General features: G+C 40.3%; 1 protein-coding gene across 1 annotated transcript in view; it reads right to left on the bottom strand.

The window, feature by feature from the left end:
- Nucleotides 1-5,714: 5,714 nt before the first annotated feature.
- The window catches only part of LOC127198475 (protein NPAT), a 40,861-nt gene continuing 22,292 nt past the window's right edge, over nucleotides 5,715-24,283 (bottom strand). Inside the window, exons 11-18 of the mRNA XM_051156453.1 lie at nucleotides 23,577-23,673; nucleotides 22,251-22,379; nucleotides 18,050-19,684; nucleotides 14,537-14,652; nucleotides 14,321-14,429; nucleotides 10,000-10,060; nucleotides 8,771-9,902; nucleotides 5,715-7,402 (exon numbers count right to left, since the gene is read on the bottom strand). Of these exons, the coding sequence (XP_051012410.1) occupies nucleotides 7,325-7,402; nucleotides 8,771-9,902; nucleotides 10,000-10,060; nucleotides 14,321-14,429; nucleotides 14,537-14,652; nucleotides 18,050-19,684; nucleotides 22,251-22,379; nucleotides 23,577-23,673 (3,357 nt within the window). The 3' untranslated portion in view covers nucleotides 5,715-7,324. The remainder of the gene's footprint in view (nucleotides 7,403-8,770; nucleotides 9,903-9,999; nucleotides 10,061-14,320; nucleotides 14,430-14,536; nucleotides 14,653-18,049; nucleotides 19,685-22,250; nucleotides 22,380-23,576; nucleotides 23,674-24,283) is intronic.

The raw sequence follows: 24,283 nt of genomic DNA, 5'->3' as shown, positions 1-24,283 counted from the left end.
GGGAACCTGGATGTCCCCACACAGTTTAAAATGGATCAAAGATGTTAATTTATGACCCAAAACTTAGAAACTGCAAGGGGAACACAAAAGGAGGTAGTTCCCATTAGGATAAGTACTGACCAGGATTTCAGCAGCCCAGGAAAGCTGGGCAAGAACTTGAGAAATGGGATTGCACTAAATTCAAAGTTCAGCACAGTAAAGTTAATAGGATGGAGAGACAGTCTACAGAAGGAAGTGTTGACTATTCATCCAACAGAATATTAATATTCACACTATATGAGTAAAAAATTAAAAACCAAAGGGGAGAACCCATGTCAAATAATCCAATCAATTTGTGCAGATGAGCAAACAGTTTTTGTTTTGTGTTTGTTTTTTTGTTTTTTCAAGACAGGGTTTTTCTGTGTAGCCTTGACTGTCCTGGACTTGCTTTGTAGACCAGGCTGGCCTAGAACTCAAGAGAGATCTGCCTGCCTCTGTCTCCTGAGTGCTGGGATCACAGAGCAAACACTTCTTAAAGTGGAAAAGGACAGTGAAACAGGAAATGGAACATGACTGTGGTCACTGTCCGGAGCTAACAGATAAATGCAGATCAGAACTAAATTTGGGGGCTCAGGAAATTTCCTCAGTAAAGTGCCTGCTACATACATCATAACCACGAGGACATGATCCCAGATCTCCAGCATACACATGACGTGGTGTATGAGTCTGTAACCCTAGCAACAGGGCAAGGAGGGCAGGATGGGCAAATAGGTAGATGCTGGAGTTTGTTGACCAACCAATCTATGTTATTAATGAGCTTTTGGCTCAGTAAAAGAACACATCTCAAAAATGAGAATGGTGCTAGAGAAATGGCTTTTGGCTCATGCCTTGAAGCAAGGAGTGTGCAAAGGACCCGAGTTCCGTTTCCAGCACCCATACTGGGTGGCTAGAGATCAGGCATAGATGCCCCTGTCCTCTCAGGCAAGCAATGTAAGTCTCAGATTTACCTTCAAGGTCCCTAACAGGTGCATGGTGACATGCCAGAGACAAACAAGACAGAGGGAAAGTGGCACTAAGCAGTCCTCAGGTGGCATTTCCCATTTCAGTAAGGATCAAGCCGACTATCTGTTTTATTGCTATACATCAAGAACTTCCCTGCTACTTGCCTCAAAAAGTTCTGCCTGTAAGAACCACAAGAAGCGGGCAGAAGAGACTAGATTCTTACTGTGTGTGCAATGCATGCTCAGGATGCACAGCTGTTTGTTAACAGTAACTTGTTGCAAAATATTTGATCCCACTGTGAACCCCAAGATTGTGAAGTGCAAAAACCCATTTCTTGTTTGGTGTGGCTCAGCCCTAACACACACCTTTAATCCAAGAGCTTTCTGTACACAGGTTTAATAAAGTTAACCCGAGGGCAAGAGGCAGAGCAAGTAGCCAGATGACAGATTAAGCAGAAAGGAGGGGCTGAGAAAAGGGTATTTAAGACAGCCTGAAGAGGAAAAAGCTTTTGGCTTTTTCTTCCTGGGCTGCCAGAAGAGTTAGATCGTTTCCTCCTGGGTTGTCAGCTGGGGCCTTGGGCTTTTTCCTTTGGGACATGAGCTGAGTAGGAAGGTCAGCCGGGTGCTTTCTCTGCCTCTCTGAGCTAGCAGGTTTTCACCCCAGCATCTGGCTCCTGAGTCTTCACTGATAAAATCAAATGATTTAGGATTTTTTTTTTTTTTTTAAAATAACAGTAACTCTATCACTGACCTCTTCAAATGGGAAGTTAACAGAGCTCTACTCCAAAAGGCTAGCAATCACAGGATTTCATAGGACTAGAATATCTGCACCACAACGTCTTGGGAACTCTGCAACCCTTTTAAATCATCCAAAAATTGGGCAAGCAGAGCCAGTGAGATGGCTCAGCACATAAATGTGCTTACTGCAAAGCTTGGTGGCCTGAGTTTGATCTCTAGAACCCACATGGAGTAATGAGAGAAACAATTCAATGTGTTAATCTTCTTTTTTTGAGTATAAAAGCAAAATGCCTACCTTAAGACTTAACCCTAGAAGCTGGAAATATGGCTCAGCAGATAAGAGCACTGCTTGCTCTTCCAGAGGTCCTGAGTTCAATTCCCATCAACCACAAGGTGGCTCACAACCATCTATACTGGAATCTGATGCCCTCCTCTGGAATGCAGGGGTACATGCAGACAGAGCACTCACACATTAAATTAAAAAAACAAAAAAGAAAAAAAAAAAAAAAAAAAACAAAACCAAAAAACCTTTAAAAGACTTAGGCCGACATACTGTGGACTACTCAGGATCATAACTGGCTCACTCCTTGCTGTCTTTAGGGATACTAGATAGACTTGCATTAAACTTAAATCCCTCTATGCCAGTGCTTCTCAACCTTTCTAATGCTGTGACCCTTTAGTATAGCTCCCCGTACTGTGGCAATCCCCAGCCATACACTACTTCCTAACTGTAAGTTTGCTATTATGAATATAAGGTAAGTATCTAATATGCAGGATCTCTGATATGCAACTCCCAAAGGAGTCATGCCCCACAGGTTGAGAACCACTGCTCTAGCTGTGACGTATTCAAATGAAAATGGCATCCTAAGAATAAGCATATAAAACAGCTTCTAAATGCTACTAGCCAATGTTGTTGAGACAGTTTCATGTAGTCTAGGCTGACTGGAACTTAGGATATACCCAAGGAAGACCTTCAACTACTATTCTCCCTACCTTTACAGCCCAACTGATACAATTACAGGTTTGCAACACACATTCTGCCTCCAGATGCTCTTTGCATTGTCTACCCCGACTTTAGCACACTTCTAAATTCACCAAGGACTAAACTGTGTCATTACCAAGCACCTAACTGGCCATTTAAACAAAACCAACAATAACAAAAAACCCAACCAAACTTTAACCGGGTTCCAGTTTCTGACATTAAAATTCTGTATGATTTAGTTCAGAGGAATAGATATATCTATATACACCCCACCATGCCAAAGCAATCCCTGAAGTTCCTGGCAAGGGAGAGAAAGTCATTACCCTTTCCAGTATGAGGTCCCCACTAAGTGTCTCAGATCTTCCTCTAAGTGCACATGTGTTTGGCCTTTATACATCTATCCTGGAAACAGCTCCAGTGCATGTTCTCCCTGGTTACCTGGGCTGTTGCAGGCTCTTTCTCAGCTCAGTGTAGCTAGCTGTTTGCTATCAGGGAGTATAGGCCACATGTGTTAGCCAAGTGGAACTGGTCTTGCTCATGGAAGCAGAACCTTCAAGGCCCAGGGTGTCCATTGCAAGTCTGATTAGCATAGCCAGGTGAGGACAGCAGTGATATGGACATGTGCAGGCACTACTGCAGGCCAGTTGAGGCAGAAGTTGGCTTGAAGCTTGCCTGAGTTGCTGGAACTCATGTTTTTTGGAGGTCTCCCAACTCTTGCAATGCAGTTTTGTACCTAGAATATAGAAAGAATACTACAAAAATTATTCAGAAAAAGGCAGACGATTCATTATAAAGGTAGGCAAAAGATACGGATAGTTTACAATAGCCAATAGTGTACCAACACACTCTGAAATGATTAACACGCAAACACTGAGCACTGGTGACAATGCAGACAAGCATGTAAGCAGTGTAGTGCTGAGCAGCTGCAGATCAGTACAATCATCCGGGACAATTTTAAACATGTTTGAGCATAGACACAGCATGACCCAGCAATGCCACTGGGTGTGTAAGAGCATACCTAACTGATGTGTAGCGTTCTCTGAACATGTACAAGCACATCCATGACAACTCTCCACAACAGACCCAAAGTGGACATAATTGAATGAAAAATATTTGCAAAACTGGGAATCACAATGAACCTATACACAGTATTGAGGGTGACTGAATTAAACATGAGAGACTCACAGCGAGTATGTGGCATTAGTCAACTTACGGCTAGTACACGAAGCTGAGCTCATGGTTCTAGAAGCCATGGTACTGATTACCTTTTTCTAGATTGCTGAGAGTCTTGACCTGGGCAATGTGTAGTCTGAAGAAGTCCCTTCAAGTGTTGATTTTGTGCATTTTGTTTATGTACTGTGTATGGCTGTACAGGTATCAGTCTGATGCAAATAAACTGAGGAATGAAAGCTATTCTTTTTCCATAATTGAAACATGGTGTTTCCAAAGGAGCAGAAAACTTTGACAGTAAAAACATTGCAATTCATAATATATCAAACCTAAGCCAAGGTGTTTCAGACAGTCAAAGCAGCATGTTTACATTAATTAAGGAATACATCTCTACATAGTTCCAACAGCCATTAGGAATAGCTATGGAATGAAGAGTTCTCTAAAAATAGCTCGGCAAGAAATTCATGATACACAGAAGTTTATCCAGTGCCAGACATGGGGGTGCACTCTCTGGAGTTCAAACCAGCCTGGTCTACAGTGAGCTACAGGTCAGCTAGAGCTACACAGAGAGTTGCTGCCTCAAAAACCCAAAACAAAACCAAACTACCCTCTAAAACTTTTGATACTTACTTCATGATCTGTACTGTTTGCTTATGGCAATGCTCCTGCTTCCGCCTCTTGACTGCTGGGATTACAGGTCGGTGCCACCATCTTGACCTCCACTTGCTACTCAGTATCAACTAAGCTGTAACTTATTGTACTTCAAAAATTTATTTCAATGGAAGTTCAGTTTGAAATAGCGCATTTCTGAATTAAGAAGTAGAAAAGGCATACTTGAAAAACCATGAACACTAACAACTAGAATTATGATGCAGCTAATGAACACAATCTATGTGCACAGTGTGTTAGTTTATGTGAGTAAATGCAAGGCCGAAATTCTTGACTATCAACTTTTGGGGTAAATTTGCTTTCATAATTCAGATCATTCTGGGGTTTTCTAAAAAGTAACACACTGTATGTATCATATATCACAAAATAGCACACAAATGAAGCCAGCCACTTTTCCAGTAAAGTATAGATGTTCAGAATGAAGTAAGGCAGCAAGGCCTCAGAGCCTCTGACAGTGCTTTGCCATGAGATAAGCTCTAATGCTAAATTTGAGAATAAAAAAATTGGCCATCGGAAGCTTTTGGACTTTAGAATTGCAAAAGACTGTGAATTGTGGTAGGATGAGGTACCAGTGAACAGGAAAAAGGAAAGCTTATTTTACAAACTTTGACAAATGGCTACTTAGGGGAAAAGTGTTTTCTTTGGTCATTTCTTCATACTAAGTACCCAAACAAATTCCATATGGATTGAAAGCTAGCTGCTATTTTAAACCAATAAAAGCCTAGAAGAAAAGGCGATTTCGTTGAATATATATCTGGCAATGGAGAAATATATATGGCTTAGAAGAGACAACTACTTGCTGGCAGAAATGTGAACTTGGGAGGCAGAGGCAGGAGGATCTCTGTGAGTTTGATGCTAACTTGGTCTACACAGGACAGTCAGGACTACAGAGACCCTGTCTCAAAACAAAACAAAGAACAACAAAGAGAATCCTGCAGAAGCTATGTGTATGAGACATGTCTGCAATACTAGCACTTAGGAGGCCAAGAAGGGAGAACCAGGAACTCAGAGTCATTCTTGACTACGTAAGTCCAAAGCCACCTTAAGCTACAGGAAAGACACCGAGTGAAAAAACATACACAACTATAAAAAAAAAAAAAAAAATCATGAGTTAATTTATATATGAATTCTCATTATGCAGCACAGAAAAGTTAAATAAGAAAATCTGTAATTTTCTGCATTATGTGAATTCCTAAAAAACAGTAAGAATTAAGTAAGCTGCAAAGATAGTCAACCAAAAGTTTCTAAACAGAACTGTCAATATAAATCCAAACTTGTAAAGTTAATGAAAATATATTTATTCAAACCTAACTATAGGACAGACCCAAGCTGAGTCATGTAAACATTAACTGTATGATTATTTACTTCTTTAAGAATATAGTCATATAAAATTTTCTCACAATATAAGTTTGTACAGTAAAGTCTAGTACTTAAAGACATAATTTCTATACTGACGACTTTTTGATTTTGTTACAGTAGGGTGGATTTATTTGTTGAAGGCCCAGTACAAAAAATGGTTGAAGAAAGTGACTTTTTAATAAAATATACACCCGTAGGAAAAAAAAAATCCTAATATACCGATATTTAGTTAAACAGTAAGAACTTAAGAAAACACTTCAATATCTAGGCACAATTGGTCAAGTATTAATGATAATTTCTATCATTACTTTAAAGTTTAAGCCAGCTTTTTAACTTGACTGTTGTTTATGAGTCAATCCAACACAGAGAAGGCACCTCTCACTCCCCTTAAGGACCTTTTGAGAGTAACTATAACACTTTAAAGAACACGATGTTCTATAGGTTAAGTATAGACACAGTTATTTACACATCCCATTTAAGGGTAAACTAAATTACAATATAACTATGATTTGCATTTTTACATCTTATGATGGACATGACTTTCAAAAACACCAGAAGACGATCCTCCACATAAGCTTCTATATACAAGATTTAAATTAAATGTGCATTGGTCACTAGTATGCAAAAAGTTCTACAAATTAGTGCAATTCTTTGTATCCCCAGTGCTTAGGGAAAGTTTATATATAATCAAGAAATCTTAACTACTACATAACTCAAATTTTTATGGCTCAATAGTCTAACCACTTAATGTTCTATAAAGACTTCAAAGAGTTGTAAGTAAAATATTAGAACACTTAATAAATGGTTATAAAAGTCTCTTTAAAACCAAGAGAACAGATGATCAGAAGGTATAAAACTTCAGAAATTTAGTTTTTACTGCAATTTATGAGAAAGTGTGATAAAATATTGACTCTAAGGGGGGAAAATCATCAAACTGTTGCTGTTAGATATTTACTAACCAGCTGAGGTGTTTATCATTATTTAAATGTCTTATCTAATATTGGCTGAAGGTAATTTTAGAAGAACAACCATCATCTATCTTCCTCCAACAGGAATAAGCCTCCGGTATCACAGGTGTCAAGACTCTGGGAACATTAGGTGGATTTAAGCTCTACTTCTACACAATATACACATGTACAACACACAGTGTCAAAGCTGTACAGTTTTGCAGATTGGCTTTACTTACATTTCTGCGTATATTTTTCTAAACTTACATTTCTGCGTATTTTTTTTCTAAAATAAAAACATACCAAGAAAGTCTATTTACAAACTAGGAAGCTGCTTCAGAAACAGCGTGACTTATATAAAGTGAGACCTCAGGATGATCAAAGTGCAGTCAGGTTTGCAGTCTGTCACTAGCCCGTTCCCTACATGCAGACTGAAGGACGCTAGCTTTAAATAGCTACTGTTCTGTATGGCAGGGCGTTCACTCATCATAATGCAATGACAGCAAGAATTTGTCCACATCCATTCCTGCTGGAAACGAACTAGGTAGCTTCTTTTTCTGTCAAAACAAAACAAAAAAGGAGAGAAAGAACAATAAACTCTAGGCCAGATAATTTTCTTAGTAAATCACCTTAAACATTATATTAAAACTACCTCATTTTTGAGTCTGTCAGAATGTTATTTCTGCCAAGGGGTCGGAGAGTAGGGGGCAGTGGTGGCGGCAGAGGTGGTGCACTACTTTAATCCAACCACTCAGGGAGGCAGAGGCAGGCATATCTCTCTAAGTTCGAGGCCAGCATGGTCTACAAAGTAACAGCCAAGGATACACACAGAGAAACCATGTCTTGAAAAAAACCCAAACAACAACAAACAAACACACACACACACACACACACACACACACACACACACACACACACACACTCTTATTTCAACAGGAGAAAAACAGGTTTTACCAACCCATTGTTAAAATGCATTTTAATTGTAATTCAACATTAGTTTAGGGCAAAATACAAAAAACAAATCTGGAGCATGTTTACGAGTGTTGAGACAAGAGAGACAGGCTTCCCATTAGGCGGTCATTTTTGTTAAATCATAAACTTTAGAAAGCATTTTGTGTGTGTGCGTGTGCACACGCCCGCGCTTGTGGGGTTTTTTCTGCTTCTGCTGTATGGTTCTATCGTCAGCCACCTTGAGGCAAGCAAGTGTACCAGCTGCCCCCGCCCCTGTACTACCGCACATTGAAGAGTACTACTCATTCTCAAGTGCCGCACATGTAGAGGAGATGCTTCCTAAAGTAGTGGACTGTACCAGACTACAAACCACAGAGTAAGATGGTACGGCCGTACGTGACATGAGGTGCTGAGTGATAGGCACTGGGCACAGAGCTCACACTCGGGCTTGCAGGACATCTCCCTAACCTACTATGCTTTTTCTATGGCATTCATATACTTCCTGTTTAATCTACTTAGTAAAACAAATTTTTAAAAAATGCATTTTATCTATCAATGTTACATTGCCTGCACTGCCTTACTACAGACAACATGGTTAAAGAAAAAAACAAGAGGACATGAGTTTTCTGCTACTGTTAGGTTAACCATCATTATAGACTATGGAAGAGAGAGAAAACAGGTATACAGCTCCAAGTCCATCAAGTTACTTGGTAATTCATGTAATGGTGGTTTCCCAGTCTTTCACAGTTTCTGTATTTGCATGAAATGTCGTGGGTAGTGCCATGACAGAAGCATTCACTCTCCCTAAGGAAGACACTTATAGATAGCCTGCATCATTCGACTAGGACACACTAAGTGTATGCTCTTCAGGGCACATTTGCCTATGCAGCTATAGCAAACAGTACTGAACCCTCTCACGTGGACACTGTAGGAAAGACCAGGAGTGAAAAGGAAATGAGAACTTTTAAACTTGCCTTGATTTTCTTCTTTTTCATTGGTACTGACGAATTTGCAAGATTTTTACCAGAAGTACGGGAGTTTCGCTCTCGCTCTTCTAATTCCTCAAGTTTCCGCTTTTTTGTGGTGCTCCTTGAAGAAGCTCTAAATTGCTGAGTGTTATCTTTCAGAGGCGTTGCAGTCCTAGCAATTGCTGCTCTGGAGAGGATCATGAGGGTGTGGGCAGCCATGCTCACACTGTTTTCACTGCCCGTTTCACTGGCCGGGCTGCAGGCAGGTAAGTCTGCAGTGACGGGAGGGATCATTATCCTGGGCACGCTGCCATCGTCCCCGAAGCGTCTACTAGAGGGGGCCTTCATACTGTCAGCGGGTTCTTCCTTATGTTTCTCCCCTGTTCCTGAGCCAGGTGTCCGGGGTACTGGCAAGTCAGTGTCAGCAATCCTATTTGCTGGGCTGTGCATCGGAACATCCTGCAGTATCTCTGCACCAAGTAAAGAACTGGCAGATTTACTCTGCTCTTGTTTTAGGTCCTTCACAGCTCCACCTACAGAAGCAGAATTTTTATTGTTTGAGGGTGCGGCCTGTTTTTTGGACAATTCCTGCAATGAAGCTATAGTTTTCTCATTCCTTAAGTTTCCGTTCTGCTGGCTGACAGGCAGTTTTGGAGTCTCTGGATTCTTCTGCCTTTCCCCATCACTGCGCAATTCATTCTCCTTGTTAGCTGTTGTTTTATGGAAAGACTCAAGGGCCACTTCTGTGGGGGAAACTTTCTTTTCAGACTGAGTTTCTTTCATAGTGGTGTGTCGGCTAAAGGCAGTTTCTGATTTAGATAAAATCTTGGGTACAGTTTTCTCTCTCTCTCTTTTAATGGCATTATTAGAAGGTGGTTTTAAGGTGGAGGACACAGTGGGTGACTCAAGATGAGGAAAAGAAGTTTCCTTCTTTTCTTTGTTTTGGGAGGTCGCCTTATGAAGTGGCCCCTGTGCATTTGCCCCAGAAGAAACAGTGCTATCAAAACAGAGCACCCGCCTGTGGCTTTCAGATGGCTTGCTGGCCGGAGCTGCCCTCTCTGCGGGGAGGGGAATCGTGACCTCTTCCAACTTCTTCCCAAACTCAGTGGCTACAGTCTTATCAGAGGCTTCGCTTCTACTGAAATAAAAATAAAACAGTTCATTTTTAGCAACCTGAAACAAATCTGTCATTTAAACATTTTAATAATCTATGATACAAAGTATTTTATGCTTACCTTTGCGTATGGCTTGCTTCTGAAAGAGTGGATAAATCTGTCGAATTATTTAGCTGTTTTCCTGGAATTATAAAGACAAACATTTGCGAATAAAAACACTCTTCTGAAAGAGGATGAGCCAAATGATAATGTTACACATGAGAAAAACAGCCAACATGCAAATAAAACCGTTCATATATATCTTTTAATACTCACATTTTTTACATAAACACACCTACTCTATAGAGGAAATCTAATTTGTTTTAATTTCAGGCAAACATGAATTCACCCTTTAGAGTCACAACTTCTAATGTTCCAGATGGCACTTATTGCACCAACTCTCCAACAGTGTCTCTGAGTGAAAGCGTATTGTTGTCTGCACATGGCCAGGCTCCTTATAGAAAAATGGAGTTGTACTTGCACATATCAGAGGAATATCCTTTAATTACCTCTAGGTTACTCATGTGATAAATAAAACACCATGTTAATAGCTAATATTGCACTGTTCAGAAAAAAAAAAGATGAGAAAAGTCTATTTGACAAAAACCCAATTTTTACCTTTTTAAAATTGTTCTGCCTGTCGCTAGATAAATCCGCAAATGACAAAGAACATGAGAAGGGAAGTCAACTACCTTGGGTCAAGATCGTTTTTTTTCTGTGTATTTTTCTAAGACAAGGTTTCTCTGTGTAACCTTCTCTATGTAACCTGAATTTGAGATCCGCCTGCCTCTGCCTCCCTGAGTGCTGGGATTACAGGTGCGCACCACCATGCCCATCTGATCAAGATAGTTATTAAATAAAATCACCAATGGAAAAAAAAAGAGAAAGCGCTACAGGATGTAGATACAAGACTAGAGGAATTTTCTCCCCAAGAAGCTAGCTGGTCTGTCCAGCACACCACACTGCTCATGCTGAGCTGGGCCCAGGAAAATGATGTCGTAAACTCTGAGTACAAGGTACTACAAGAGCTGAAGAGAGACAGGGCCCCTGCTGGAGGCTGGACTTAATGTACATGGAAGAGTGAAGCAACAAGCCATAGGTGTGGTACCACAAAAAAGGCAAGAGGCCTTCAGCATCTCCTCACCCCTGTCACTGCTCAGATGGGCCAGATACAGGGACTGCAGAAAAAGCAGCAGAATGGGAGCGTGCCGCGGCACCTTACAGGGCCGAGACTGCAAGCAGCAGATTGCAGAGAGCAGCAGAGGCACAGTAAGGGGTCTCAGGCCAACGGGATAGTTTGGGCAGCCTTGCTACAGCATCCTCATAGACTGAACTAAGTAAACAATTTAGTTTATTACTTTTAGTATTTATACTTCTGCACAGGTGCATACACAGACATAAACATAAATAAAAGCCAAAGAAATACGAAACAAAAAGTAAACTGCACCCAGTGGTGGTGCACACCTGTAACCCTAGCACTCAGGAGGCATCTGTGAGTTCACAGCCAAGGCTCCACAGAGAAACCCTGTCTAAAAACAAACAAACAAACAAACAAACAGTTCAGGTGTTTGTTTGGTTTTCAAGCTTCTAACCATACACCTTATTCTTACTGCCCTTCTCCCAGCTCCTTCTCACTTGACTACTTACTACCCTCCTTTTATTTTAAAGATGTCAGTGTCCCATTTCAAAACAGGATCATCTAGTACATAGAGGGCTCAAACACAGACAAGAAAATCGATCTATGACCCAGACAAGAAAATTAGTCACCAGAACGCATAAAGTAATCAGTAATTTGAAGGAAAAATGTAAAAAATTGAGGCAAAATTTCATGAAAGAAGTTGAGCTGATAGAAGATCCACAGAAAAGTTCTAGAAACAAAAGAACCAATCATCAAATAAAGCCCCAGCAGGAAGCACTGTCAACACACAAAAGCAGGCAAAAGAATGAATGCCGGAGTGGGGGATAAGGCTGAGGCAATAATACAGACATACATGAGGGGACGGGGCAAAATTTCTATGAAAAAGAATTACATTCAAAAGGCCAAATCTGAATTCAGGAGTAGAAGAAGCTGATAAAATCCATAGGTTCAGACAATGTATTCAGTAAAACTGTAGCCAAGAATCTAAGTCTAGAGAAAGAGACCTGGCTCAGTAGGTAGGAATATTGGTTGTTTTTCCAGAAGACCTGGGTTCATTTTCCAGAACCTTCATGCACAGGCACCAGGCAGACAAAACAATCACATGCATAAAATAAACACAACCCAAAAAAATAACAAAAACAACAAAAGAAAACAAAAACCAACAGTGGCCAGAAAAGGACATCCTACAATGTGTAATAACCAAAAATTCAGAACAAACTCCTAAGGGAAAAACACCAACTCACACACAGAGGTAGAGACATAAAAATGACATGCGCTCTCTTGTCAACAACCCTTCAAGTCAAAAAAGCAGAAAAAGATATTTCAAGCTCTGTAAGTAAATAATTCTAAATTACAATTGCCTACACCTAGCAAATTACCTCCCAGCACTTGGAAGGCAGAGGCAGACGGACGTCTTAGTTTGAGGCCAGTATGGTCTACACAGACAAGAGTTCCAGGGCAGCCAAGGCTACACAGAGAAACCGTCTCAAAAACCCAAAACAAACTGGAAAAAACAAACAAACAAACAAACAAACAAAACAAAATACCCTCAAGACAAGCACAAGTTAAGGCAGTTCACAACCAAGCCAGTACTGCAAAAAATTGCACTATAATAAATGCTACTTTAAAAGGCTGACCTCAGAAACTAGATACTTGAAGGCTAAACAATCAGAGAGATCCTAAATAATCTAAAGGACATCGTACAGCGTTTCCTGAGATTACAACCTTCCTACCTTGTAGGGAAGCTCCTGAAAACAGGGTGTTACAGGAGAAGTAAAAGTGTATTCTGCAGGGGAGCTCCGTAGGCTCCCTTAGGACACAACTTGACAACGTCAGGAAGCCACTAAGGCTGATCCGAGTCACTGGGTCCCTCCCTCATCAGGCATATATAAGACAGTAGGGACTGCAAAGAGACAGTCACAGACCAGCAGAGAAGCCTGAAGAAGTAGGTCAGCCAAGCTGCCTAGGCCAGCCCACCTGCCTGGAAGAGGATCAGAGCTACTTGGAAAGGACTCCAGGCAGCTGAGTGGTGCGGTACACTCTAGATTTCTAGATTTTGTGAGCTGTCACCAGGCTTGGGTGGGCTTTTGGAGATGCAGCTGTTTCTGTCATTTTTGTTCCTGTTAGGAATCCTCACCGAAATTCCGGTAAGTAAACCCAATAAAGTTCACCAGTTCACCAAATTAGACTCTCATCTGCTGTCACTTTCCTGGTTCCTTATCTGGGGTGAGTAGACATTTGTTAACATCTCCCTAAGAAAAGTGTGTCATATAAAAACGATGCATCTAAAGGTTTCACCAAATAAGCAACATTTCGCATACATACACATATATATATGTACATGTATGTGTACACACACACACACACACACACACACATTTAATGTCACAAAGAACCAGTTCTTTGTAAACATTAACAAGACTGAAAAGCTTCTAGCCAAACTAACGAAAAACAAATTAAGTGAAAGCTACAGAGTGTATATGAGAGGGGCGGGGGAGGGTGAGAGGGGGGAACGGGAAGGGAGGGGCAGGAGCTGCAGGGAGTTATTACAGCACACCCCAGTGAAGTCTCTAGAAAATCCTCAGGATTCAACTAGGGTGAGGGGATCCTTCACTTCCTTTCCTCTTCTCAAGAAGAGGCCTCACTAAAATTTCAGCCTGGTCTAGCTTCTTGTTTCAGCCTCCCATGTATGGGGCATACGGCATTTGCCACCATACCAGGCCAGGAGGTTGACTTTATCCTATGAGCAACAGGGCTCTTGAAATGCAGGAAGTTATATATTTTAATGTAGATGAGGGGGAAGGGTCACTCAGCTAACAAATATAGGATAAATTAGAAAACTGAGAATATCAAAAAAAGAAAAGAAAAGAAAGAAAGAAAAAAGGACAGCAGGCAGGACACTGATAGGACAGACTATCATGAATATTTGAACGAAGAGATGTAAGTGCTCAGAGCTAAGTAACTCAGGTTTTCACACGAGTAAAGAGATGGCACAGGTTATGCAAAAGGAAACATTCAGCTGTTGCTTTTAAGATACAAAGTTGATTGTAACTTTAAAAAACAAGTATCTGTAGGGCTGGAGAGACGGCTCAGCGGTTAAGAGCACCGTCTGCTCTTCCACAGGTCCTGAGTTCAGTTCCCAGCAACCACATGGTGGCTCACAACCAACTATAATGTGATCTGATGCCCTCTTCTGGCCTGCAGGTGTACATGCAGGCAGAGCACTGTATACATAATAAAAACATAAAATAAAAAAGAAGTTACCTGTAATAGGCTTGTTTCTGAGTGTCTGAGCCTTCTGAGATTTTTGAGGAATGGGGAATTGAGTGATACTTCTATTACAAACAGGTCCTGCTAAAGGCATATGAAGGACCTAGGAGAAAGAAAGAAAGAGAAAAAAAACAAACAAACAAACAAACAAACCATTAATTATGCTGCTTGATATGCATTCCCACACTATTTTTAGTTCATAAATGCTACCTGCTGAGGAGGAGTAGAGAATGTGTTTCCATTCTGTCCCACTACAGACACGGGTATCATTCCCACCATCCCTTGGAGTACAGGCTGCACTGGAGAAGCAATTATGATGGCAGACCCTAAAAAAAAAAAAAAAAAAAAGTCTCATTAATATCAGATTTCATGCCTAAAACTTTTGACAAAAATGAATGTCAAAGTAACAAACAAATTCTATGATCAAATCTTCTTTCCTGACAATCTCTGTATCAGCTCAGCCTCCAGGCTCCTGACCTCATTGCTTTTGATGATGAACTATTATATAAAACTCCAATTCTCTTTTGCTCATGGTGTTCTATCATAACAGCAACCCTAACTAAACCACAAGGTGGTACCAGGAGAGGGGTATCACTGACAGACCTGCCCATGTTTTTTTGGGACGACTGTGGAAGGGCTTTGAAACTTTGGGCTAGAGAAGCAATGGAGTTTTGAGAGCTCAGTGGGCTGTTCTGTAGGAGCTCAGAAAGTAAGAATGGTGAGCACAGTGCAGACAATGGAAGCCTGGCGTGCTAAGTCTCTGCCCAACCTTTTGTATGAAGAACCTGTAGTGTCTGGTCAGTGGGAGCTGAAGAATTGGCTGTGATTAACATGAGACCAGAAGCACTAAAGTCAAGCCTTTGCTTTGCTGGGACAGCAGATGTGGTCAGCTGTAAGAGACTGGCATCACTGAGGCCAAGTCTTCTAGAAGTGTTTCCTTGGGGCCAGCACACAGAAGGTGTGTTCCAGAAACAGCCAAGGTTGGGGCCTCATGCTGGTAGCCAAACTCAGTAGTAGCGTTAAGAGTCACCCAGGCTTTGAAGGCATGAGGGGTCTTAGAGAGCAACTGAGGCTTGGCACTGTACTGCAGGGCTAGAGTCCCTAAAGAGAGCCGAGGAATGTCTGCTCAGTTGCAGCAAGGGACCCCAGCATTTTTGGAGATGCCAGCGCTATGGGATGACCACCCAAACCAGCAGCAATGGTGGAGTAGGGCGAGCCACATCAGAGAAGGCAAGCTGCGTGTGCTGCAGAGGGCAGAGCCAGAGAAGTGACCAAGCCCTCTGAGTAACTTTGGAGGAGCCCAGAAGACCATAATCTCAGACATTGCACACTGAGTTCTTTATACTGCTGTGGCTTTAGTTCTGCTCTGTGACTGTGCCCTAGTTCTTCCCTCCTGAAGTAAGAAAGTGAATTTATTTTTTGATTTGACAGGAGCATACACTTGAAAGACTGAATTTTAAAAGACTGGATACTAAGAGATTGCCTGTTTTTGTTTTTCGAGACAAGGTTTCACTGTGTAGCCCTGGCTGTCCTGGACTTATTTTGTAGACTACGCTGGCCTCAAACTCACAGACATCTGCCTGCTTCTGCCTCCCAAGTGCTGGGACTAAAGGTGTGCACCACCATGCCTAGCCAAGACTGCCTACTTTTAAAGTAACTCAACTAAAAAACAAAACATTTATTTTATTATTGTGTTTTGCATGTATGTATGTCTTTTTGAGGGTGCCATATCCCCTGGAGTTACACATGGTTTTAGCTGCCATGTGGGCACTGGGAATTGAACTTCTGGAAAAGCAGCCAGTGTTATTAATCACTTAGCTATCACTCCAGTCCACGGAGAGTGATTTTTAAAATGGGACTTTTAAAACTTGGAACGTTTATATTGTAATGTTGATACCGATGGCTTATTTTGGTGAAGAACAAAAAAGAAAGGTTATGGCCTATCTGTAATGTACGTGTCAAGCTGACAAGGGGTCAATTGTGCTGGCTAGTTTTATGTCAACTTGACACAAGCTAGAACTACCTGAAAGGAGGAAAACGCCTCCGTAAGACCGGGCTGTAGGCAAGCCTGTAGTGCATTGCTTTAGTGACTGACGTGGCAGGGCCAAGCCCACTGTGGGTGACACCACTCCTGAGCTGGTGGTCCTAGGTTCTATAAGAAAGTAGGTTGAGCAACCCATGGAGAACAAGCCAGGGTGGACACAAGCAGTAAGCAGCACTGCTCTAGAGCGTCTGCATAAGCTCCCGCCTTCACTGCTTGTGATGGACTATTATACGGCACTGTGACTGAAATAAACCCGTCCTCCTCAAGTTGTGTTTGGTCATGGTGTTTCATCACAGCAATAGTAACCCTGACTAAGACAATCTTGTTTTTTGTTTTTTAATTGATTTAAGAACAGGAGCAAAGCTAACAAATCAAGAAAGAGTAAGTCTAAATATTAAGCAAGACTATCCTAAGCTTGAGACATTATGACTAGAAGATTGTATTACATACTGATTCCTCTAACATATTAGGGTGAAACTAATTAGAAACTGAGTAGTGAATGGATGTCTCATGTTTGAACCTTGAATCAGAATACTTAAATTCCAAACGAATATTTATAGCCTCAAACAATTTACCCAGTGTATTATATTTTAGTGCTACTGATAAAAAAAAAAAACACATACTTTTATAACTAGGTTGAAGTACTGGGGAAAATTAGTACCTACATGGTCTCTAGGAGTCAAACACAAATAAACCTATAGCAATTTAGATCTGGGCTGTAAATGCACCTTTTCCTAATACACTAACTACCGCTGTTAGATTTATCTTATACTCATGCAAACTTTCCAATTCAAACATCCATGAACACTTATTTTACTTCCCTTGGCATTTTAAGGACTTCTCCTAACTTGAAATCTTACCTCATTTCTTTAAGCGTCAAGTCAAGTTCTATATTCTGTACCAATTCTTGCCTCTCGTTTATCTCATTTGAAATAGATACACTATATTTAATATTTAATCAAGTGTCACTGTATGTCTATGAATCAATACACATGGAAACGTAGGTGAACATGTGTAACTTCCTATCTCTGAGAAACATAAATCAACTGATATGATAAATCTGTCAATCACTAACTGCATGTAAACCAGCATACAATGAACACAAGAGCCCCTGTGGAGTCTCTGAAGATTTAAATAATTTTTAAATAGCAGAAGGTAACGAGAAAGGGTTTTATAGAATTCAAATATTTCTTGAAAGTCTCTCTAAATGACAAGTTTCTTAAAAAATATGACTAGATTAAAAATAAGAAATCCTACATTAAGTATGTATACAGCCATGTAATGAATTAGGTTTACATTTTTTTCTCACAACTTAGTGTTGTAGATTAAACACTGTGCAAAAACAAAACAAAACAAAAACAAAAATAAAAAAACTCCCAAAGCTATAGCCCACCAGATTTAAAAGAAAACCTGGATGAACTAGGGGGCAAGAGAGAGGCATAAGCAGTTATTTGTGGAGTGTTTTCTCATATACACTGTCTATATTATTTCCTAGCCAGTGACCTCACACAAGAAATTACAATCCACAGACGCTCCCAAACATACATACACACATACACAGATATGTGTATCTTCCATCATTCAGTGTTGGAGACAGAGTTCACGCCCTTGTACCCTCTATACAAGTGTTTCCACTCAACTTTATCCCCAGCTCACCTCCAATACGCTTTTAGAGTTACCTTGTGAGAAGTTTGGTGACACAGCTTGGTTGACAGCAAATACACCGTTGGACTTTGGTGGTGTCTGTAACTGCTGTGGAGGAGGCTGTGCAGTCATAGGTGCAGAATTCCCAGGCAATACCACTACATTAGACTGACTGACACTAGGTGCCAAGGCTGTTGGATCAGCCACACAGGTAGCTATCAGAATGTTACTTGAATTGCCAAATGCTGGGCCTGTGGCAGGCATCAGCTGTATGTATCCTCCGTCCTTAGAAACACACGGTGCGACGTTGGCTGAAAAAGCAATGCCATCTTCATTCTGAGCATTGTTTACCACAGCTTCTTCGGGTTTGAGCACTAAAAGGTTCTGCTCCGTGGAGCCAGAATCTCCTACTTCAACAGAGACAACAGCACTTGCAGTTTCTTCTGAAGACAGGCATGTAACAAGTTCTGCATTTTTGGCAGGAGATTTAGAAGACAGAATTATTGTTGGCAAATTTTCCCCACTGATACTAGATACAGCACTGTTAAGCTCTGCATCTGAGGAAACAAATGGATCATCACTAATGATAATTTTGAGAGAGACAATACTTGATGTATCTACCTCTGCTGAGTTGATGCTAGGTTTACCATCAGTATTTTGGGTCTCAGGAGACCCTCCCACTGAACCAACAGACTCTGATGGAAGCGGGTGATTATTTTTTACAGTATTACCTTCTCTAGGAACCAGTGCCACGTCTTCACAGCTGTTATGTCCACTCAAAGAGAGAAAAATAGTATCTCCATCTTTTGAAGAAGAGCAAGGGTCTTGGGAGCTCTCAGACCTAAGTGGCTCAGTATTGCTTTCCAAATGATTTAAGTGACCAGATGTTGAACTGTTAGATTGCTGTTTATCTGAAGTGACTGACTCTTCAAGATGAATTTCTACCTGTTGGGGCACATTTAAACCTAAACTCTCAACAGTTGCAGGTGATGTCTTGCTTTGCAGTGGAGAATTATCTTGGCAGTCTGGTAGTGGCTGCGCTGCGACTGGTGAGACACTAGTAGTTTCAATTTTACTGTTTTGAGTTTCACTACAATCTGGTGACTCAGAATCATGGGAATTCGCTTTAACTTTTATTATGCTGTTACAATTTTCACCAAATTGACTTTTAGATGGCTTTCCAGTTAATTGAGTACTTTGGGACAACAGCTGAGTATTTTTCCCAGAGAGAATTAAGTTTTCATCATTGGTTCCACCACTAAGAGACACAAGTGGAGTCACTGGCATGCTGGGCTGATGAGGCTTCAGCGGAGGGTCATGCAGCACACCTGGAGACAAAGGGTTCCTTCCACCCACAGCCACTTCAGCCTCAGTGGGCGTCTGACTGGCGTACAACTCAGAACAATGTTCATTACATTCAGTGGAGCTTCCTCTTTGGTTAAAATCACTCAAATTAGACACGGACTCAAAGGCAATGTCAAGGGCACACTTCTGTTCACCAGGGATGGCTGTTTTAAAGGACTTTTTTTGAGTGTTAGAGCTTATCTGGGAGAAGCTTTCCTGGGATTCCTGCTGAAGAACATCGTGGCTGTTGCCATTCTTCAAATCGCTTAATAATACATCTTCATTTTGATAGGATGTACAAAATGGAGGCTGACCAGACTGCCCACCTGTAAAACACCAGCGTGATGGAGAGTTACCCTGAGTATGCTTAGCTTCGGAAGTAGTCACTCTTCCTGTACAACCTACTTTGCCAAGGAAATACTAATCTTTGGCATACCAGTAAGCTTAAGACTGACGCACAATTATTTCCCATTCTCTGGGTACCAAAAAAATCTAAGTACTTTTATAGATGCAGACAGTTTTGTAAACAAGTGTCAAATTGTTTCCCAAGTTTCTAGGAAGGCAGATGCCACAAAGAAGGAAAACCTACAGAGGCTTAAGAACATCCAGTACTTACCCTGAGACACCTGGCCTAAGCTGGCTCTAACCATTAGTGGAAATAGAGCTGCTTCCCTATCTGGACTTCTCTTTCTTTGGTGGGTTGAGACCGGCCTCGCTGAGTTTTTGCCCACAGTGGCCTTGGGCTTGCACTGATCCTCATGCTTCAGCCCCCCAATGGGACTTTTAAATTTTGCCATGTCTACTGACCTTATTTTGCCTCATATATTTTTTTTTTGTGTGGTGAAATGAGACCAAGATAAAATTAATTTATACAATAACACAATTCCTGTGTATACTTTAGCATTTGACATATTTACTGAGAAAACCATTCACAGGGCTCTAGAATTCAAATGAATCACTCCTTGATCTTGTAGAGATTAAGAGAGCTAGAAAAGAACATATATATTGTGATAAAGTACAGTGAAAGTTGTAATAGTATTAAAAAAAAAAAGGACAACGGGACATTAAAAAACCTTTATAAAGGAGGTACCCCTGAGGTGATTTAAGAAATAATGTATCATCAATATAGTGAGTCTTACAGCAGTCATAATTTAGTTTGAATAAATATAGAAAGAAATATAATAGGGAAAATCCAGAATAATGTCTACAACTATCATAATTAGTAAAAATCATATTGTGTATAGAACCCACTAAATTCTATATTGAGGGAAAGATTAGGGAAAATTATATTAGGTCAGACAAACACAGGATAAGTGATGTTAAAAAAAAAAAAAAAAGCAGTGCTAGAGATTGAAGTGCGTGTTACGCTACACAGCTCCATTCTCAGCCTGGAAGTGGATTCATAACGAATTGGCAACACTTTCTGAGAAAACAGAATGACACGTTTTACTTTATAGTAAAGCGTAAGTGAAGCATAACTATCTAGATGTGAATGAACACACACACACACACACACACACACGCTCAGTTATAGTTCAGCCTAAGAAATGCAGAGTTGAGCTTTGTTATTAACAATGAACTCAAAGGAAGATACTCCTCAACTAGGTTTTGAAAACAAGATATGAAAAAAAAACTGGAAGCCATTAGGAATTCAAAAACAGGTAAGAGGGCTGGAAAGATGGCTCAGAAGTTAAGAACACTGGCTGCTCTTCCAGAGGACTTGGGTTCGATTCCCAGCACACATATGGCAGCTCACAACTGTCTGAAACTCCAAAATCTGACACCCTCACACAGACAAACATGCAGGCAAAACACCAATGCACATTAAAAACAACAACAAAAAAAGGTAAGGAGTTGCATGATGTTGGTGCACACCCTTACTCCCAACACTCAGGAGGCAGAGGCAGGTGGATCTCTGTGAGTTCGAGGCTAGCCTGGTCTACAGAGAGTTCCAGGACAGGCAGAGATACACAAAGAAACCCTGTCTCAAAAAAATCAATCACCAGCCAGTCAATCAAAAGAGGTAAGGAGAAATGATTACCAGGCATAGCTTGTAGGCTGACTAAATAAATGGAGATGATACTGAAAAAGGCATAAAGTTTACCAAGTTATGAGAAATGAAGATGATGGCTAGCTCTGAGGAACAGAGAGAGATATAGGGCACAGAGAATGCAGTTACTGTTGTGCTGGAAATGATCCTTTTGCACTTGAGGTGATTCCTCAGGCAAGTTTTTTATTTAATTTCATAACAGAGAGCTATGTACATTTTAATTATACATTTCTATACATTTGTGTTATATTTGACAAGACTTCTTAAAAAACTCATTTCATATTTAAAAATTTTAATACTTACTTACTCACTCATACTTTCCTTTAACTCACAAAGTGCTTCCTATCCACAGACTAACTCTGCTGCATTGATAACCCAGGAAAAGCCCCACACAAAGAGATAGTAGGAATAAATAACCTACAAGGTTGTTTACAAATCACCAAGCTCAAGACTATCACTATATATTGTATAATTTTCTAGAAGCCAATGTTGAATGTCAGCTCAACTCAGGAGGGTGAAAAACTCTTAACACATGATCCTAACAGATCCGGCATCAAAATTTGTGCCTTAATGAAATTATTTTGTTATACACCTGTCCATTTGGCCAATACTAGTTCCTACTAGATTTGTGTGTCTACTGTCTATGGAAGAGTGAGTATGAAACATTAATCTTTTAATCAAAGTTTGAGATTTGGCAACAATTCTCTCAAAGGAGAAAATTTTAAGTATAAAAATGACCTATGTAGTAATTTGAATAACTTTCAATTTAAACTGTATTTTGTATTTTGAATTTTTAGGCTGATTTTTAACATTTTTATGACATTAACAAGATAAAATCTTACCAGATTCTTCTGTTTCAAAAGAATTTTTAATTGTTAGATTAGCTTCTTCAGTTAAGACTACATTAGGATTAGTTTCCATGTGTTGGCTAGAAACACTTTGTGATATATTTTTATTGTTCTTTGTTCTACCTGTTAAAAAGAGAATAGAAATATAATTAAACCACACTAAAGAAACACACACACACACACACACACACACACACACTGCCATTCTCAAAAAAGTGTTAAAACTTTATTTCAATCATATGTTTGCCCTCGGACAGGGTCTGAGGTAGCCCAGGCTGACCTTGAATTGATTATGTAGCCAAGGATGACCCTGAACTCCTGATATTCCTGAGTCTACCTCTGAATTTATTTATTTATTTATTTTTTTGGTTTTTCGAGACAGGGTTTCTCTGTGTAGCCTTGGCTGTCCTGGACCCGCTTTGTAGACCAGGCTGGCCTCAAACTCACAGCGATCCACCTGCCTCTGCCTCCCGAGTGCTGGGATTATAGGCGTGCACCACCACACCTGGCTTACCTCTGAATATTTGAAGATTATTATAGGTATGCTCTCCACCTCCTAAAAAATGTTAACATGATGCTTCATATGCCTTTTACGATTACAAATTCAAAGATTTTCTAACCAAATATTCTTTTTTGGTTTTGCTATGCTGCCTCAGACTACTTTTGAAGCTCTTGGTTAAAGCAATCCATTTGCCTTAGCCTTACAATGAGCACATGTCATGACACCTGACTACAAGCGGTGGTTCTTTATGCTAAATGTTTATTAAGATCTTCTGGAAGCTCTTGGACAACGCTGATGCTGTTCTGAGTGCAATGATGGATACTTTGCGTTCTTCTTGGATCTGTTTGTATTTATCTGTATTGTAAAATACTCAGAAAACCAAAACCAAACCAAACCAAACCAACCGATCAACCAGACACCCTCCACTTAATTTTTTTCTTTTCTTGTAGACCACATTGGTCTCGAATCCAGAGAGCCACCTGCCTCTGTCTCTTGAGCGCTGGGATTCCAGGCATGAGCCAACATGTCCAGCTCCCCCTCTACTTTTTTTCCCCTTCTGTGCAGCCCAGATTGTCCTGGAACTCGCTATGTAGACCAGGCTTGCCTCAAACTCAAGAGATCTGCCTGCCTCTGCCTCCCAAGTGCTACCACGCCCAGCTCCCCTCAACTTTTATAGTTGAATTTTCCTAAGTAAAAATAATGACACACTCGCCAATGTCCATACATAATTTGGTGTAACGAAACAGGTAGTTTTTGAGAAGCCCTAGCATGTTACTTTATTCTGGGTTAGGTTACTCAAGAAGAAATGGTGTGCTTACCATAGTCAAAGAGATCAAAGAGTGCCTGAAATGCTGGGTCTGATTCTGTCTGTTCCAATATATCTTGTATTGCTTCTTCAGACATGTGGATTTCACTCTGCAAAGAATCAAAGTACAAACAAACAGAATTAAAATGGCTTTTTGTTGTTGTTTTCATTACATACTCCGAGGAGCAATTCCAATTTCTCTCACAGGTTAAATATCCCAGCACATTCTTTCAAGCAGCACAAATATCACATTGGGTTTACATCTTTTTTTTTTTTTTATAAAGTGAATCATTACAATGAGTATACGTAAGAAAAACGTGTTCCTCAATACCTTCACATGACAAAATGTTTTATGTTTTATGCATGAAAAACAAATTGTTCCCAAGAACCCATATACATTTGTAACAATGCAACTTGTTATATATTAATAGAGTATTAGCAAGGAAGGTAATTTCTCAGCCAGCTTTTCTTTACTGGCAGACTGCAATTTGCAGTTACAGAGAAGGAATCATCAGTTATCTTAAAATGTAATCTTATAAAATGGGGGTGGGGGAACAGGAAGATACAAGTGAGGGGATAACAATTGAGATATAATCTGAATAAATTATTTAAACTAAAAAAAAAAAAAAAAAAAAAGGACACTCTTAATAGTAAAGCGAGGGACTTTTTGAGGTTGGTGAGCAAAGACAATACCCCAATTAGAACTAGCTGACGTAACTC

This window comes from Acomys russatus, chromosome 14, assembly GCF_903995435.1.
Source record: "Acomys russatus chromosome 14, mAcoRus1.1, whole genome shotgun sequence".
Classification (NCBI taxonomy): Eukaryota; Metazoa; Chordata; class Mammalia; order Rodentia; family Muridae; genus Acomys; species Acomys russatus.
This window is presented reverse-complemented; position numbering and strand designations above follow the sequence as displayed.